We start from the raw sequence: 18469 nt of genomic DNA on the forward strand, positions 1-18469 counted from the left end.
GAGTTACACTGACATACGTAGACTCATAAATACAATCCTTCTGCAAAATTTTAGCGAGAACAGTGCAGCGGTAAGCGCAAAACTTTTTTTCGAACATACTAAGCGAAATGCGCGGTGCGTTTGCTTTCGCGTATTCGCACTGCCTAAGAGCCGAAAACGCTACTACACTTCGTGGTGAAGTGTTTGACTTACCGTTCTTTTATATAGTCTTATATACTTAAGTAAATGGCAAGCTCAGATATTCATGTTGTACAAATAAATATTGTGGTAATAATGTTCGCAAAAAAAAAAAAATGATGCTGTGCATTAAGTGTGCAACATGTTATTCTATAAATTTGTCCTTCCGCCATGTTCCTTTGAAGGAGCCAATAGTAGAAAAGACTGCACTTTTTGAACCAATAAGAGCAGGTGGAATTCACGGTGAGACGTCAACAATGTGGTTCTTTCAAGGAAACTCCTGGAATTAGTCTCAGCGGCCTAAAGTGGTATGCCGTTCCATTTTATGAAAAGTAAATCACGTAGAAAATATTGAGAAATGATGAATGAAGGGATAAGTACTACGGCGCTTACCCGCGGGCATCCGTATTTCGCGCATGAAGGATTCGTTTTTCGTAAAGTTCTTTTTCCGCACAAGACCTATGCCTACAGGTTGTTGAAAGAAGTTATATATATATATATATATATATATATATATATATATATATATATATATATATATATATATATAGAGAGAGAGAGAGAGAGAGAGAGAGAGAGAGAGAGATTGAGTAACTGACGCTGTTTTGGTGTGAAAACAACACGTAGGGTCACTGTCATGAGTCAACACTGCATTTTTACGATTGAATGAGTTTCTTCGGTGCGTTGGCGTTTGACTCTACTTGACTGCTGTGCTGTGTAATATATGCCATGTTGGAGTGTCGTGTCAAGTGAATGAATCAAATAGGTGAACACTCATTCCAAAAGAAAAAAAAGTGTTTTTGCTGAACAACTCACTTTTGATTCTGATGAAACAATTACAATGCATCTATGATCCCATTTTCGACCTATAAAAGAAAAAAACTTCTGCACTCACGTGCAGAGGCCCCATGTTCCTCTGTGCACACTTTCGTTCGAAAATAAAATTGTTTGAATAATTTTGATCTGTCTAAAAGCAGTAATGGTAATTTCTGCAAAATATGGCATAAAATACGAGAAAAATTTTAATTTAAACTAAAACCACTGTGATCGAAAGACCGAAACCAAAAATGCTTTTCTTTTGTTCAGCAATGTAGCGTTAGCGTTAGTGCTATCAATTTATTCGCCATGGAGTCCTTTCCTCCTGAACTCTTGGCGAAAATCTTCAGTTTTTTAAGTGGTAAAGACATCGCCTCCATCGCTCAAGTGTGCCGTTCATTTTATGAAGCGAGTCTTATTGAAAACATCTGGCGAACACGATGTGCCCTAGGTAAGTTTTTCAGCGCTGACATGCGCTCTTCGCATATCGAACATCCCGGAGCTGTCAGGTTTCGCAGGTTTTGCCCATAAACGACGTGGGCAGTTGAAGAGATGCTGCAACTCTCCTAAAACTCTGTTCTGTCTGTGCTTTCTTATGGCAAGAGGCACAAACGGTTTCAAAGCTTGCCTCGGCTCCGACATTGTTTGCTTCTTTAACATGACATTTTGTCTCTATAAACACTCATCTCGCCACATAAATGCAGTGCCTAGTTTACTTGAACTGCACACGGTTGTTTTTACGTATGCTGGAGCCATGTACAGAGGTCCTTGAAACAGGACCACCTTGGTGTCGCATCTTTATCTACCAAAACGACCTGTACCAATTCACTTTCGGTGCGCGCACTTGTAATAGGCCGTTGACTGTGGCAATTACAAGTTTTGACGTATTTGTAGTGTAACAACAGCCGTGCAGATAGAATTGTTTTGTTGTTGTTTCGGTAGACCGTATGGTTGCCAGCAGCAAGAAATTGAAGTACACTTTGTATTTTGAGATGTCTTTGTGTTCGGCGGACAGACATATGCATGTGAATGTTTTTGTCTAATAGAAGCTGGATGAGAAACATTATCGTTTGTTTAAGTGTTCAAATAAACGGCTTATCTAGAAGGCATGACTGTTCCTAGCTGAAGTTATTGAGAGTTCAACTTTTTGTGTGGTATTGTATTTACATATATGATCAGGTGGTACAATCATTAGAAACCACCAAAACAAACTGTTGCCTACCGAAAATTAATCTGGTCAACACACCACAAAAGGGGACATGGACAAGGTAAGTGCCAGCTGTAGAAGATGTCGGCTGTTTTGCATTCATCCTGTCCGATGGCTCCTTGCGTGATGTGTGTCTATTTGTGCACCTAATTGTGTTAGCAGAAATGTGTAACCTATGCCACTGAGATGTCCCATTTGAACTGGTCAGTTAATTTCACTTTAGTTGAAATCGCTCAATGATAATATTTTGTAGTGTTGCATGCAGTTCTACTTAATGAAAACAGCCATAGTTTTCACAGTTTGGGTCTGTCACATTGATGGTACTGGAAGATTTGCTTGCACTTTGTTTGATAATAGGGAAAGAAAGAGGGTACCGAAAGTTTGCGAATGCAAACTGCCGGGTGTACAAAAGAGCGCAAAGGTTCTACATTTGAATTTGGGTTCTTGCATACGCTAAGCCGCTTGGGTATGCTATTTCTAAAGCTCCCTGCTATATGCTACACTCACAGGTCTTGATTGTGAGTTTCGTTGGGTTCGTTGAAAAGGTGTACCATCCTATTGTACAGGTGCTTGCAACGTGGGATAGTAACAGTGTTTGTGTGAAATTTATCATTGCGAATTCACTTTACCTCAAAACAAGTAATCAGACATATTTTCGAACTTATAGAAACCATACCACACACTTCCTGCACGTAAAAGGAGGAGACTTAGGAAGTACAAAAGTTGGGAAACACTTGTAAAATACTTTGATTTCATAGTAATGTTAGTTTCGAAATGCCGCCTTGGCGCCATCAGCATTATCGTGACATCATGGCACAGAGCAAAATTTGCTGTCGTTGTGTAGCAATATGTTAGGTGCGACAACGTTAATCATGAAAAATAGACAAAAGTGCGGTGCATGTGTCTTGTGGCTTGCGCTCATGTGTGGCTGCCACAGCATTTGCAGGAACGAGTTATTTGTCATTGCGTCAAGATGCATCCACTTCCTGCATACCGAAACCAAAGATGGTTCATAGAAACACATTTTATAGTGAATCATTCAGGGTGCTCTGATACTTTCCACTATATTCTGGAATTTGGAGCATTTGGACCTTCATGTAGCATAATGTCAAGTCAAAATGTAATGTCAGTACTCCTTTAAGAATCACTTAAAGTCCTGACATATTATAAATTCAAATTTAATTGTATGGCCAGAATAAACATTTTTCTTGTATGGGACTAGTAGAAACTATTGTGGCGAGTTCCTTTGGTCTATCCAAAGGCTTTTTTTATTACTTTTCTGATCAGCCGGCATGCTTGCTTGGTGGATAACATGCAAGAACAAATATTTGAGTGGTCAACTTATATTAAGCAGCTTTTGCTATACCAGTGAAATATGTACTACTAAAGCAGTCGAACAAAATGCCTTCTCATCTGTGCAATGAAGAAAGCTTGCTCCAGATCAACCTGTGGAACTCGTTAATGTTAACGCTGGTCTTATTTTCAGGCACAGTTTAAATAAATGCATCCCGTCAAAGCTGCTTGCTGCTTCGAAGCCTCTGCTTTGAAGCAGAGCCTGTAGGAAAATGGCCATCTTTGATACAGTTGGTTAGGATTTTATTTATTTATTTATTTATTTATTTATTTATAAATACTGCAACCCCGAGTTAGGTTTTTAGCAGAGTGGACTTACATTTGTTGGGTTTTGCAAATTGACAAACAACTGTAACAATAAAAGAAATACACGGAAAAGAAGAACATAATTTGGCAATGTAAACACAGTGATGTACCGGAACCAAGCACAAAAGCATATAATAAACTTAGGGCGGCATGCGAGATGAGTCACTGCTGTAGGTGTACAGCAAGAAGGTTTACAGATGTTTGTGAAACAAGTTCATTAGTAAGTTTATTCCATTCACTTATTGCCCTAGGAAAAAAATGAGCACTTAAAGGTGTTATTTTGAGTGGAAAAAGGAGTTATAGTCAAGATGTGTCTCTGCATTGTGGCATATCCTGTAGAAAAAGGAAGTATCTGTGATATGTCTACCTTATAACCTTTAACTAACTGAAAACAAAATTTCAATGTCAAAACACAATTTCTTTGTATTAGCGTTGAGAGGTTGGCTTTTGCTAATAATGATGTGATCGAAGTTCGCCCAAAGCTGTTATAAATAAATCTCACCGCTCTCTTTTTCATTTTTTCAATTTGGTTAACATGTTTCTGAGTGTACAGGTACTAAATTATATATGCGTAATCTAAAGTTGGCTGAACAATTGTCTTAAACACAATAAGGTGAACAGTGGTAGTAGAAAGTAGAGGATGACTCTTTTGGGTCAGCCATCAACTTCCCAGTGTGTCTGATGAAGCCACGAAAATAATCCTGAGTACATTGAAAACATTGGTGCTGCAGGAGCAGATTTTTGTATGAGCTCATTGGAAAGGGTGAGTTCATTCGAAAGACTAAACAATGAAATATTGTGCTGAATAAAGACAATAACCTAACAGTGTAGTTGCCCTACTGTAGCCTGAGTTGTAGGCTGTGCATGCTCAATGGGGCCGAAGCACATGGGAGCGTTGTAGCTACCTTGGTGGCACCACATTTCCAGTATATTTTTAAATGGCATTATGTGCTACCATTTTAAGACATACATGCGATGTCACTTGCGTTGTTTAGCAGACAAACAGTGTGTCGTCCCATTGGATAGGTGTGCAAGGGCTAATGTGTAATGTGTAAGTTAATTTAGCTTGCTTGTGTAATCCCCCTTGTCCTTCAGGCAGTGGCCAGAACATTGAAATCATTTACGTGTGTATACTACCAAGCATGTTACCATGGCAGTAATTAGGATCATAATAAACAAATAATAAGCAAAGGCACACTATATAATACCCCACTGGGATGTCTGCATAAGCAGTCATTTGGTGTATGTTGAAACACCACGGACCCGAGCAGATGGGGGTCGGACTCGCCTGCACTTAACTGTGCATGGCTTGGCGCTGTCTAGGAATAAGATGGTCCTGTGGGTTGAACTGATGCCGGGTTTTTGGACCTTTATGGCTCCTCTACGGAGGCAACACACCTCTTTGGCCTGGGCGTCACATAGATGGCTCCCCTGGACTGACCCACCTGGGGGAAATCAGGAGTTGTTTGTTTGTGTCTCTCTCTCTCCAACGTTCATCTTTCTTTCTCACTTTCAATATTTCCTGTCTTCACTTTTTATATTGCAATATCAATTATATGGGCACTCCAAGTGAATTTTTGCCGTCGGCAAAAATTTACTTGGATATTTACTTCCAGTCTTCCTGGCAGCAAGGGTTAACCTTTTGTGGAACCAACTAACCTTGGCTATATATATGTGGTTGTAGTGGAAACGTACAGTTGGCGTCCGAAGGACTTGTTTATTTGTAAGTCCTGTAGTGTCCCCTTGTTGGGCTCCATGGTATGCGGCAGGTGTTACTGCCAAAATCTGCAGGTATACTTATGCACAACTTTTTCACCAAACTCATCGATCGTCCTCAGAAACGAGGGCGCACCGAAGAAGTCTTCCAATTTTTTGGCAACCAAAAGCAAAACTTCCCTCGATTCTATGTTATCCATTCTGATAAACCCGAAAAAACGTGGAGAATGACCTCACCTTTCCTAGTTTCAAAATGTATGACTGAAGTACTTGGCATAGGCTTCAGAGCATCGAAGGTGGCTAGTGGCGATCTTTTGTAACTCCATGATAAGAAACAACATGACACAAGCTGCCTAATCTAGTCTCATTTGATGACATCCCAGTGACAGTATCCCTGCACCGCACGATGAACACCACCTGTGGTGTTGTTTCTGATGATGACGATGAATTTAACTGAAGCTGAACTATTAGAAGGTTGAGGTGAGCAAAATATAATCAATCTGAAGCGAATAAAGGTGAGGCGTGACGGCAAAAAGATCCAGACGAAACACCTTATTATCACTTTTGGCTCAAACATCCTGTTCAAGACAGTCAAAGCAGGTTGTGTAAAGATCCGGATAAAACCCTATGTGCCAAATCCTCTTTGATGCTTTAAATGCCAGCGTTTTGGCCATAGTTCACAGAACCGCGTAGGCTGAAAGACACATGCTAAGTGCAGCACTTGTCAACGTTCCTCTGAAACGTGCGAAAACGCTTCGCACTGCATGAGCTGTAATGGCAATCATGCCGCATATTCACGGTCCTGCCTGTCCTGGAAGACAGAAAAATAAATTGTCACAATGAAAGTCAAAGAAAACCTATCATTCAAGGAAGCACGCAGGTGGGTATTGTGCCTGCCCAAGAACAGCTTTGCCGAAGTTGTGCATCAGGGGGCAGCGCCACAACGGCTTCTGGCGGCTGTCCGGCCCACTTGCAGTGAGCTGCCACCTTGAAGGCGGCAGCCAGTGCTGCTCCGCCTTCACAAAAGAAGGGGCCATCAACCTCTGGGCTGGTGGCCTCAAAGGTCTCATCCGTTGAGATGAGTGCTTCACGTCAAACAAACCGCTCATAAGAGAGTCTGTCCAGCACCTCGCAAGAGTGATGAATGTGACTTCCAGTCAACCGGCACTGCCAGCACCTAAGTAGCGGTGGGAATCTCTCGACCGCTTCGAGAAAGAGAAACCGTGCATCACAGAGCCCAAAAGGGGCTCTGTAAGTTGAATTAGTCTTCTTATACTAGACACACAGTGCAAACTTAATCTTCTGCGATATGGATACACAGATGCCACAGAGGAACATTAGAACTTCTTCGTAACCTCGACAACATCATAGAACTCGTATATAAATTTAATCTGAGGCTGCTGTATGTCCAATAAATACACTTAAAGCCTACACAGTCTCACTTTTTCACACAATTTGCCATTTTTCCCTAAAGAGCGTCGCAACGCTTCTGCCTCATTTGGAGGTGTAAATAAGTCTGTTGTTTGCGAACAGTTTACCCTTCAGATGTGGCTCAAGGCTGTATCTGTGTGGGTAATTTTATTTGACAAGCTGATAGCCATTTGCTCCATTTACATATTTAATAAAAAAGAGCCTACCTATTACAATGTCTGTCATAATCAGGGTGTCTACCAAGTTGACATTTTCAAATTCCCTGAGCTTTCCAGGTTTTCCCTGAGTGCCTTTGCAAAATTCCCTTTGTCACACAGAACTTTATGTCAAGACAGGCTGACACCATGTCGCCCGATGCTCTCACTGTCTATTAAACATGTTCAAAAATTAAAAAAAAAAAAAGACGACTTAATCCAGTTTGAATTGTAAGGAGTAATGCTGATTTTATTCAATATAGAAAATTGAAGGGAAGGGTAGTAAAATACACAGTGAATGAAATATCTAAAAAATGGTAAAGCCCATTGCAAATCCCGTCGAACATTTTAAAATACAAATAAAAAGAGATACATACAGAAGCAAATATTTTCAAAAATGAGCTATTTCTATGGAGTAATAGCAAGCTCATTGGTATTAGACTCGAACTTTGTCACAAGTGAGAGTCTCCCAGCAGCTGGAAAATCAACCTCATCTGTCCTGACATACTCTCAGTGCACGCACAATGCCTCAATGTTGCATTTCACTGCTTTAAAGAGTTTATTTTGGTTTGGATGAGGGTCCACTGCACCTTGGCGTCAGCCAACACTTTCCTTTTTCAGCTCAAGCTCTTTCAAAGAAGAGGTGGCACAGTTCATTTCCCTATGATTCCTCAATGCGACCTCCTTTATGCCTCTCTCACTTTCTGCCCTTTCTGTTGTCATCCTCGTTCTGCCCCACAAACCATTTGAAGCATCTTCTTGATCAGTTGTACAGTCAACTTCTGATTTTTTGAGCTCCCTAGGAGCCACTAAAACTTCTGAAAAGTCGGACAGTCCGAAAAAATTGCTTAAATCTCAAAAATGCTCAAAGTGCTCAAATCGCCACAGGCATGTCCAAAAAAGCTCTGAAGGCCTGCCAGTACACTTACTAGGCGGTGCCATTGCTGACAGCGGCGAATTCTTTCAATGAAAAACACGGCACCTAACGGCAAGAACATTAATAGTGAAGTCGAAGCAGCTAGGCCTTGCGCTGCGGTGGTGGCTACGGCTGCCAGCAGATCTGCGTGTGAGAGCGCCGGTTCGAGGCGGTGAGATGATCAAAATGGCGATGTTGGCTTTGATTAATGCCGTTTCGGACCTGTGGTCACTGCAAAAAGTCTGGAAAATCAGACGTTCTTATGCATTGACTCTATGGGGTATGTGGTGGTGCCGCGAAGCCGTCTGCATTATCGGGCATATCCCAAAAATCGGGCGTCCGGAAAATCGGTCGTTGACTGTGCACTGGCAACTCCTTTAACCGATGACATGGTGTCAAAGACAACTTGTTACGATTCCCCTCTTTTACTCGAGCCAACATTAGGACGACTTTCATCCGCTTTAAATAAAATGACAGCTAACTTTTCCCTGATAGAAGCACAAATTCTCTGAGTTTTCCCTGAGTTTTTCCAGACTATTCAAAATCCTTGAGAATTCCTGGTTGGTAGACAACCTGATAATTCATATTCTTCTTTAGATTTAGTGATTGGCTCTGTGGTCTTTCTACCTTATTTAGAGTGGAGTGTAACAAGAAATCTTTTTGGAAGTGAGCACTTCCCAATAACATTGAACTTAATAGAGTAACACGAATGTCCTCCATATGCCCTTCCCCCACAGGGGCGTCTGCGTAAGCAGGCATTTGGTGTGTTGCGACACCACGTACCCGAGCACGCAAGGGTTTGACCCTCCCGCGTGTAGCCGTGCGCGGCTTAGCCGTGTCTGGGGAAAGGGGGATCCTGGGGATTGAGCCGATGCTGGGTGTTTGGACCTTCAAGACCTTCAGCGGTGGCAACACACCTCTTTGGCCTCTGCTTCACATAGACGGCACCTCCAGACTGACCCACCTGGAGGAAATCGGCAGTCGCCTTTTCCTGTCCCCCTCTTCAAACTTTTTCTTTCTCTCTCACTTTCAATGTTTCCTGTCTTCTCTTTACTTCTTATTACTTCCATATTTCCTGGCGGCAAGGGTTAACTGTGTGTAATATATCCAGTCTTGGGTATATTAGGTTATAGTGGCGATGCATGGCTGGCGTCTCCAGGTATTATTCCCAACCTAGTAGCGTCCCCTAGTTGGGCTCGGTTGTAGGTGGCTACCATCGCCACCGAATTTTCCAGTGTTTACATGGCAAATGCTATTCCCCCCCCTCCAAGATCGCCCTCAAAAACGAGGGCGCACCGAAGCAACATCCTAGTTCCTATTGAAACCTATCCATGACACCTTCCCAAAGTTCCATGTCCTGCACAGTGAAGGCAACACAACTATTAGAAAACTATCGCCTTTCTTATTATCCAAATGCCTATCAAACATGGTCGGATCAGGCTATAAAGCATCAAAGATGGCAAGCGGAGACCTCCTCCTTGAACTGACAAATAAAGACCAAGTCGAAAAAAATCGGTGAACTCACAAGTATCAGTGACGTTAATGTCGCATCTCCCCACATCGCTCGCTCAACACCAGCAGAGGAGTAATATCAGAAGAAGATTTCTTGAACTTCAGTGACGAAGAGCTCCTTGAGGGATTTTAGGAGCAAAATGTAATCAAGGTACAAAGGATAACACTTTGATGAAACGACCAACAGACCCCCACAAAACACGGCAGTACTCACATTTGGTTCTAGTATTGTGCCCAGTTCACTTGACGCAGGCTACCTGAAAATCAGTGTCCGACCATACATACCGAACCCGAGGCGGTGCTTCAAGTGACAGAGGTTTGGACATGCATCGCAATCATGCAGAGGAAAGGATACATGCGCGAAGTGTAGTGCCAACGACCATCCATCTGACTACTGCAATACTCCCGCACAATATGTCAAAATCAAGGGTGATCATCCAGCTTACTCACGGAACTTAGCACAACACTCGTTATAGTAAAAATGAACTCTATTAACAAAGTCATTCCCCCCTCTGTTATGCACTCCATATACGTGTATGATCTGCAAATAGCGTGCCGCGCCTCAAACTTGCCAACATGTGAAAGGCAGCTCCAGAAAAATGGCTTCCGCTTCTCTACTCAAAAACTGTTACAGTGCTATTCTCGCAAAAACGAGGGTTGTACTTTGACCCAGTATTAAAATTGAATGATGTCGCGTTGCCGGTAAAACAAGGTTATAAATTCTTCTGAGTAATCTTTGACAAAAAACTAAACTTCCTAGCCCACATTAAAACACTAAAGATTAAGGCAAATAAAGCATTGAATATTCTCAAAGTGTTATCTCATAGGCACTGGGGTTCCGACCGAATGTGTCTTTTACGTATTTACCGGTCTCTTGTGTAGCCTTTTAGACTACGGCTCCGTGGTTTAAGGCTCAGCCAGACAGTCCTACCTCCAACGACTTGATCCAGTACATAAAATCCAGTACATAAAACACCTCGTGTTTGGTGCAGCATAGCCTTAGCTGCTTTTGCGCCATTAAACCACATTTAACTAACTATATGCCCTTCGGTGGAAACTAGCCTCGGCAAATTGGGATCATTTTAAAGAATCAACCTACGTTGATATGAGCTTATATTACCATATTTATTATTGACGTACTAGAAAATTTTATCCCTCAAACAAAAAGTCGTTCAAGTGGAAGACAAGTTCCCTGGTGGAACGGTTATTGCAGACAAGCTCGAAAGAAGCAAAACAGAGCATGGGGCGTTCTGTGCCAATACTCAACTGAAGAAAATCCTGTTGAATTTAAAGACTAAATCAAAGGGAAAGCGTACACGATGGCAAGTTAGGAGAGCAACCTGGTAAAGGTTTCTTTTGATAATCAATTTGTATACCTAGGTAACAAATGTGTGGAACAGGCATGTACCCAGGATTTTTTTCGGGGGGGGGGGGCAACTCAAGGCAACTTATCAATACCTTTACTAGTACAAATATGAATAATGCCTTCCACTTGCCATAAACACATGTAAACCCACAAAAAAGAGATGAAATAAGGGGAATCTCGCAGGTACGCCCTGTGATGCACCTCTCCTTTACTTGGCAAACAAGGAACCACATCAAATGGACTCGCGTGGGAAAGGAGCGCAGGAAGAACAGCGCCAAGAACAAGTAAAGAAGCGAAAGTGTAAAATTAAGATTTCTATAGGAGCATACAACTTAAGAAAACCAGCAGTTCGCAAGCAAGGCACGCAGATCGTGCGGGGTTGTGTTACTGCTCCAGCCAATCACAGAAGCAAACAAAATCGGCGTCTTGTGGCCTTTTCAAAATGGCGGCGAACTTGATACCTTCGGAGCGTCTGCTGTTTTTGAAGAGTGTTTTCATTGACAGAAGCAATGAGGTGTGCAACAGAGTGTATACAAAGTGTATGGAGTCTGAGCATTTCACTCTTCGAAAGTCTACCTGCCATGATTGCATAGTGGCTATGGTGTTGGGCTGCTAAGCACGAGGTGGCAGGATCAAATCCCTGCCACTGCAGCCGCATTTTCGATGGGGGCGAAATGCGAAAACAACCGTGTACTTAGATTTAGGCGCACGTTAAAGAACCCCAGTTGGTCCAAATTTCCGCAGTCCTTCACCACGGTGTGCCTCGTAATCTGATCGTGGTTATGGCAAGTAAAACTCCATAATTAATTAAATCTTCAAAAGTCTGTGGTAGAGTTCATTTCACTGCTGAACCCGTTTTACTCATCAATTTCACTGCCAACTCAAGTGAAACTTGACAATAAATAGTTGCAGTGATGGAAGCATTTTATTTCAGTTCAATAAAGAATTAGGCTTTCGCCATTCCACTATAATAGGCGAGGGAAAACATATAAAGTTACATGCTAATAATTTTATTTTTGCATTTACCGCCTTATTTGGGTAACGGGAAAAGTTTGAAGTACGAATTATTTGAAGCCTCACGGAGGAGCAGTGGCTAGCGATTATGAGGGCGTGGGCGGGGCTTCACTGCAGACTTAAGTTGTAATCCGACTATAGTAGTGTTTTTTGAATTAGCTCTGGAGGAAGAATTATGCAGAAATATATATTTGCGGAAGACAGTTCCTTTGGGTCCCTCGTTTACTGCTCTATCAAATGCCAAAACCGACTCGTATCGTTATTTGGGAAATTGCATAATGATGCGTGGCCACCAGTCCCTTACAGCAGCGTAGAGCGCAGGATGCTGGGGTTCTAGACGTACTGTGCCCACTGTAGAAGGTTAGAAAAATACCCACAAAAGCACAGCAGAGAAGTGGCTACGTCAGGCGGCTTGACTGATAAATGTAGAAGCGTCATTCAAAACACACAAAATCATTCTCCACTTCTGGTGGCGTTTTCTCTACTTCCTTGTTAAATAAAAAGATATTGATCCGTAAATATTCTCATAAACAATGGTTCAATTTGTTAATTTTCGCTTTTCCTTCCTGTTTGGCTGTTGCCTTGGCTCTCTCAGTATATTGCCTAATTTCTCAATTGCTTGCGATTCTTGTTTCCAGTTGGCAATTTTGCACGAAAAGTACTGTACAGTTAGGGATAAACCAGACGAGGTTATGGGTTACAGTCATATTGCTTATGGGTTTAAGGGTTACTGCAGGTTTTGATCATGGACGCTGTTTCACATGATTTTATTTTCCATCTTATCTAACCCATATTGTGGGTATATGGTTCGGAGGACCTGCCAGCGTCGTGGCGAGCCTTCATTCGAGTAAATAATGAATCAAAAAGAAAAGTTAAATCCAATTGGCACTTTCTCTGGCCGCAACTTGTTCCTCGAGCATACAGACCAGCTGACTATGAATCGAATCCCTTTCCTGGTCCGTGGATCAGTCTAAACAAAGAAGGTTGAACTAACGAAGCAGCAGCGATGTGCGTGAACGTTGGAATAGATGGTGACAACTGAATGCATCTCGAGTTAATCGCGCAGGCACCGAATCGATGAGAACGAGGACGAAGGCCTCTCCCTGCGTTCTCCAATTACCTCTGTCCTGTGCCAACCGATTCCAACTACTGCCCGCAAATTTCGTAATTTCATTGCCCCACCTAGTCTTCTGCCGCCCTCGACTGCACTTCCCTTCTCTTGGCACCCATTCTGTAACCCTAATGGTCCACTGGTTATCTAACCTACGTATTACATGATCTGCCCAGCTCCATTTTTTTGTCTCTTAATGTCAATTAGAATCTTGGCTATACCCGTTTGCTCTCTGACCCAACCTGCTCTCTTTCTGTCTCTTAACGTTATGCCTAGCATTCTTAGTTCCATCACTCTTTGTGCGGTCCTTAACTTGGTCTCGATCTTCTTTGTCAGTCTCCAAGTTTCTGCTCCATATGTCACCACTGGTTAAATGCACTGATTGTACACCTTCCTTTTCAACGATAATGGTAAGCTTCCAGTCAGGAGCTGACAATGTCTGCTGTATGCGCTCCAACTCATTTTTATTCTTCTGGGAATTTCCTTTTCATTATCAGGGTTCCCTGTGAGTAATTGACCTATGTAAATGTACTCATTCACAGACCCTAGAGGCTGACTGGTGATCCTGAACTTTTCTTCCCTTACCTGGCTATTCATCATTATCTTTGTCTTCTGCATATTAATCTTCAACCTCACACTCTCTCTGTTAAGGACCTCAATCATTTGTTGTAACTCGTCTCCGGTGTTGCTGAACAGGACAATGTCATCTCCAACCGAATGTTGCTGAGATATTCGCCGCTGATTCTTACTCTTAAGCCTTTTAGTTTAATAACTTTAATACTTCTTCCAAGCATGCAGTGAATAGCATTGGAGAGATCGTGTATCTTCCTACTTTTCTTGTGTAGAATTAAGGTAGCTGTCAAATCTCTGTAGATATTTTCCAAGGCATTTATGTAAGTGGCCTGTACTCCTTGATTATGCAATGCTTTTATGACTGCTGGTATCTCTACTGAATCAAATGACTTTTCATAATCTATGAAAGCTATATAGAGAGGCTGATTGTAATCTGCGGATTTCTCAATAACCTGATTAGTGACATGGATGTGATCCATTGCAGAGTATCTCTTCCTGAAGCCAGCTTGTTCCCTTGGTTGACCAAAGTCCAGTGTTGCCCTTATTCTATCTGAAGTGATCTTGGTGACTTTTTTTTTTTATATAATACTGAGAGTAAGCTAATGGGCCTATAATTTTTCAATTCTTTAATGTCTCCTTTTTTTGTAGATTAGTATAATGTTTGCATTCTTCGAGTTCTCTGGGACCCTTGAAGTCGGTAGACACTTTGTATAGAGAGCCGCCAGTTTCAAGCATTGTCTCCGCCATCTTTGAATAAATTGACTGTTATTACATCTTCTCCTGCCGCTTTTCACCATTTCATGTCTTGCAAGGCCCTTCTAACTTCATTGCTAATTATAGAAGGAGTCTCTGCAACCTGTTCATTACTGCTTCGAATGGAGGTATCGTGGCTCCTCTGAGTACTGTACAGGTCAGTATAGAATTCTTCCGCTGGTTTTACTACACCTTCGAGATTGTTGAAGATATTTTTATGTGCATACATCTTGGTATGTCCTATGCCAACTTCCCTTCTCACTGATTTCATGCTGCGACCATTTTTTATGGCACCCCACTTCCTCAAGTTATAATTTCGAATATCCCTTATCTTCTCCTTGTTGATTAGTTTTGACAGTTCCGTGAATTCTATCTTATCTCTTGAGTTGGACACTTTCATTCTTTGTCGTTAGTCAAACTTGGCCGTTATTCAGCACTGTATAAGCCTCACCAGTTCTAATCTCACTAAGGCCAATGATATCCCAAACATTGCCTGATAGCTCCTGAAAGAGTCCTGCTAAGCTAGCTTCAGTCGACAGAGTTTGGGCGTTAAAGGTGCCAATGAACTCTCATGATCATGATTATCACCCTACTTAAATGATGGAATGGAGGTCCTGTGGATTCTGAGACTGGTACTCAGTTGCACCATATGGACATTGAGTCCATAGGTGTGCTGAACGAATTGAAGGACTTGCAGCGTAACATCTGGGGTATGGTGTGACAAGTAGGCTGTGTTGAATGCATAGCAGACAGAGTGAAGACAAGTTACTTCAGGTGTTATCTGTAATACCAAGGTGAGCCTGGGGCATATTGAAGCCAATCTGAAGATTGTTGAAGATGGCTACAGTCAGTGATGGGTCAAGAATGCAGAAACTGCTCCGACAAAAGCTTGCCACACTTGGCCTTTGTGCCTCTGGTTTCTCGGAAAGTAATCTTGCAAAGTGCGTAGGCACAAAGATATGACGACCCTGGGGTTTAGCAACAACATTCCATTGTTGCGTACCATGCACACGAACAGCTGAGATGGGCAAGTGTGAGGACTAACACACACACACGGAACTCTGAAAAGGGATTAGGAGAGTGAGGGGGGGTGCATCATAACTGCCAGTAAATCTATTTACTGACAGATGTATCATTTACATCTAATGAACGCAATTTCCACCTCAGGGTTCATGGCTTGGCAGCACCTGATCAAGGCGAAAGGAGGGGCAGTAATAGAAAGAAGACGGGAGTGTTGTAAATTTTCTGAAATTTTCCCACATTTAGTCTTTTTAAGCTGTGGAATTACTCTTGTCCAGTCATTGAGATCAACTTCTGATGACCTGGCTGATTAAATCAGTTCTTTAAGTCTTTGGGTGCCGGATGTATTTTTTTTGAAGCGCAACAAATTCTATGTCTGTCTAAGTTGCACATTTGCAGGCTTTAAATTGAAATGCTGATTTTTTGAGATATATTGCTGGACATCTAAAAATTCTTTAACCTGGAAATTCAAACAAATTTAAGACATGCTTATTAGGAACTGGCAACAGGACTCTTCGTCATTGTCCCTTGAAGACAGCTCATAATCAACTTCTTTCTCTGAATCAGAATTCAAGTTCTTGAATTTATGCACTTTCCAAAGTTTTTTCATTTATAATTGTCAGAACATTTGCAGGCCTTTTGCGCCGGCCCATAATGTTGAAAAGCGACAAATGCAACCAACACCGACAGTCAATAAGCCTGTGCTTTTATCTAATAAGTTAGACTACACAAAAAAAAAATTCATGTATATATTTCGTTTAGATTTATGCTATATGAGGTGATAAAAATAGCTGTATGTCACTAATCATGCAGGAAGTATTTGCTTTCATTCCTATTAGCAAACTTCTAGAAGGTTCCTTTTTTCCTGCATTCTTTGATGCTTCTAAAACAATGGCTGTCAGGGATTCCTTAAGTAAATTGCATCACTGCTTGCCTTGCACTAAAATGAATCGGCTCATTTTGTTTTTCTCTGGAAGCAAGCTGGCCTAGCCAAGCACCTTGAACTGACGGCAAGGTCTCTGTTAAATCTGGCATTCCTAGTAAAAATAATGCCATTGGCTTGGGCTATGTTAAGGCTGTAAGAGGAAATACCGCTAGCCTAGCTGCTGCGCAAGGTTGAGCTGAAATTGACTGTGTCCTTTTGTCTCAGTGAAAACTGCACATGAGGAGTTGCATTTCTCATAACATGTTGTACTTACGCTGTTGAAACACTGATGAATAAACTGGCTTGAAGAAATTAAATTGCACTTGGTATGCCAGATCATCAGAATTGTAACAATGCACACTCTAGAGTATGTGCCAATGCTGAAAGCAGTGTAGGTGTCGGAGCAGCAAGTTGGGCAATGTAAGGCTTGAACTGCTATTAAAAAAAAAAAAAAAAATGTGCAGCTTAGTTGGCCGAAGAGCTTATATTTTACTGTTCGATTTGTGAAGTGTGACGTGATGAACGGTAATTTTGATAGCGGCTCCTGTAAAGATTTATTTTTAAGTAGTCTTGAAGTGTGAAAGATTGAGAAATGTGATCAGAAATGTGTGGTTTCCAGTTCGTACAGTGCATGGCATTGCTTGGCGAAGAATTCTGAAGTTAGTTTTTGGCAGTGTGTTGGGGGAATAGCCGTCAATGAAACTGATCGATTTTTTATGTACCGTAGAAATTGGAGGCACACTGACTGTGCCAGTGGCTCATGACATTGTGGCTGTGACAGTGTTGCGATGTTTCAGCTTGTAGCACGTGTAGAAGTTTTGGTTTGTAATTCTTTTTCTTCTTTACAATCCACTCTAGAATTTTCTGTGAAAGTGAAACACGGGAATTTTGTCTTCAAGGACATCTATACAAAGTGTAAGTTGTCTGCATATATTTTTCAGTGCGAGTTCATGCTGTGTTCTATTTTGCTCCATGATGCTGCACTTTTACATTGTTGGAACCGAGCTTTAAGATGCACCTACCCATGAATACACTTGCATTCTTCATGCACCAGCCTGAATTTCAAAGGTCACATTCTTTATCTTGTAATACATATTACTGTACCTCTAGGCATATAGCATTGTGCCTTGCACTGCTCTCCTTGTTTGTTTGTCCTCCAGGAGCTACTATAAGCATTGTCTGTAGGCATTTCTGTGTGAGAAAGTCAGTGCACTGGCAATATCAACTTTATTTTCTGCTTTTATAACCTAATGTCTCGCAAATTAACTTGCCTTGGTGGCTCAGTGGCTATATGGGGATGTGCCACTAAGCTCGAGGTTGCAGGTTAAATTTCTGGCTATGGCACCCGCAATATAACAGAGGCAGAATGCGGGAACACTCATGTGCCAAGCTTTTGGTGCACATTAAAGAACCCTAGGTAGGTGCTCAAAATTAATTCTTGGCCCCCTCTTATGGCATCTCCGTCCACCCACGCATTTGCCCACGTGCTATAAGTTTGTGCAAGACAGCCAAGAAGGACTTGCAGCTAATCTCGTGCCTTCATTGATGAAGCTTGTGGATAATTGGCCACTGCACAGTATTGTCACCTTGAATTTGCTGTTAGTGTGTGCCCCTGAGATAAGTGGTGAGGCCAGTGCTCCTGCTTAGCTCACTTTTAGTTAAGAAACCTACCCAGTGCACTTTCTTTGTTTACAGTATTTCACTATGTGTGGCTGTAGGCTAGGGTGTCTGAGGCACACTCAACTTCCTGTTGGTGACTTTACCACTTTGTTTCCTGAAGCAGCTTCTTTTTCAAACTGGTTCTCTCTCATAAACTTTGCTGCAAGCAATCCTCTAATAAAAACATGCTGTCTTGGACGGCAGTGAATAACAGGATGGACACTCAGCATCTCTGAAAATCGAATGAAGGCTGGTGAACCATAACTATGCATTGTTTGCACCAGAACTATGCATAACACAAAGTCACTTTTACGAATCATTGCATTTTTATGTAGCCATCAAAATTGTTTTAAGTAGCACCTACAATTGAGAACTTTATGTGTATACATTATTGTCGACCTCAAGGTCCGCGAGCTACCC

The 18469-nt window shown here is 41.8% G+C and overlaps 1 protein-coding gene across 1 annotated transcript in view; it reads left to right on the forward strand.

The window, feature by feature from the left end:
• Positions 1 to 1273: 1273 nt before the first annotated feature.
• LOC126545701 (F-box only protein 31-like) overlaps positions 1274 to 18469 on the forward strand; it is a 79122-nt gene continuing 61926 nt past the window's right edge. Inside the window, exons 1-2 of the mRNA XM_050193655.3 lie at positions 1274 to 1444; positions 17249 to 17305. Coding sequence (XP_050049612.1) covers positions 1303 to 1444; positions 17249 to 17305 — 199 coding nt within the window. The 5' untranslated portion in view covers positions 1274 to 1302. The remainder of the gene's footprint in view (positions 1445 to 17248; positions 17306 to 18469) is intronic.

Source organism: Dermacentor andersoni, chromosome 1 (genome assembly GCF_023375885.2).
Source record: "Dermacentor andersoni chromosome 1, qqDerAnde1_hic_scaffold, whole genome shotgun sequence".
NCBI classification, from domain to species: domain Eukaryota; kingdom Metazoa; phylum Arthropoda; class Arachnida; order Ixodida; family Ixodidae; genus Dermacentor; species Dermacentor andersoni.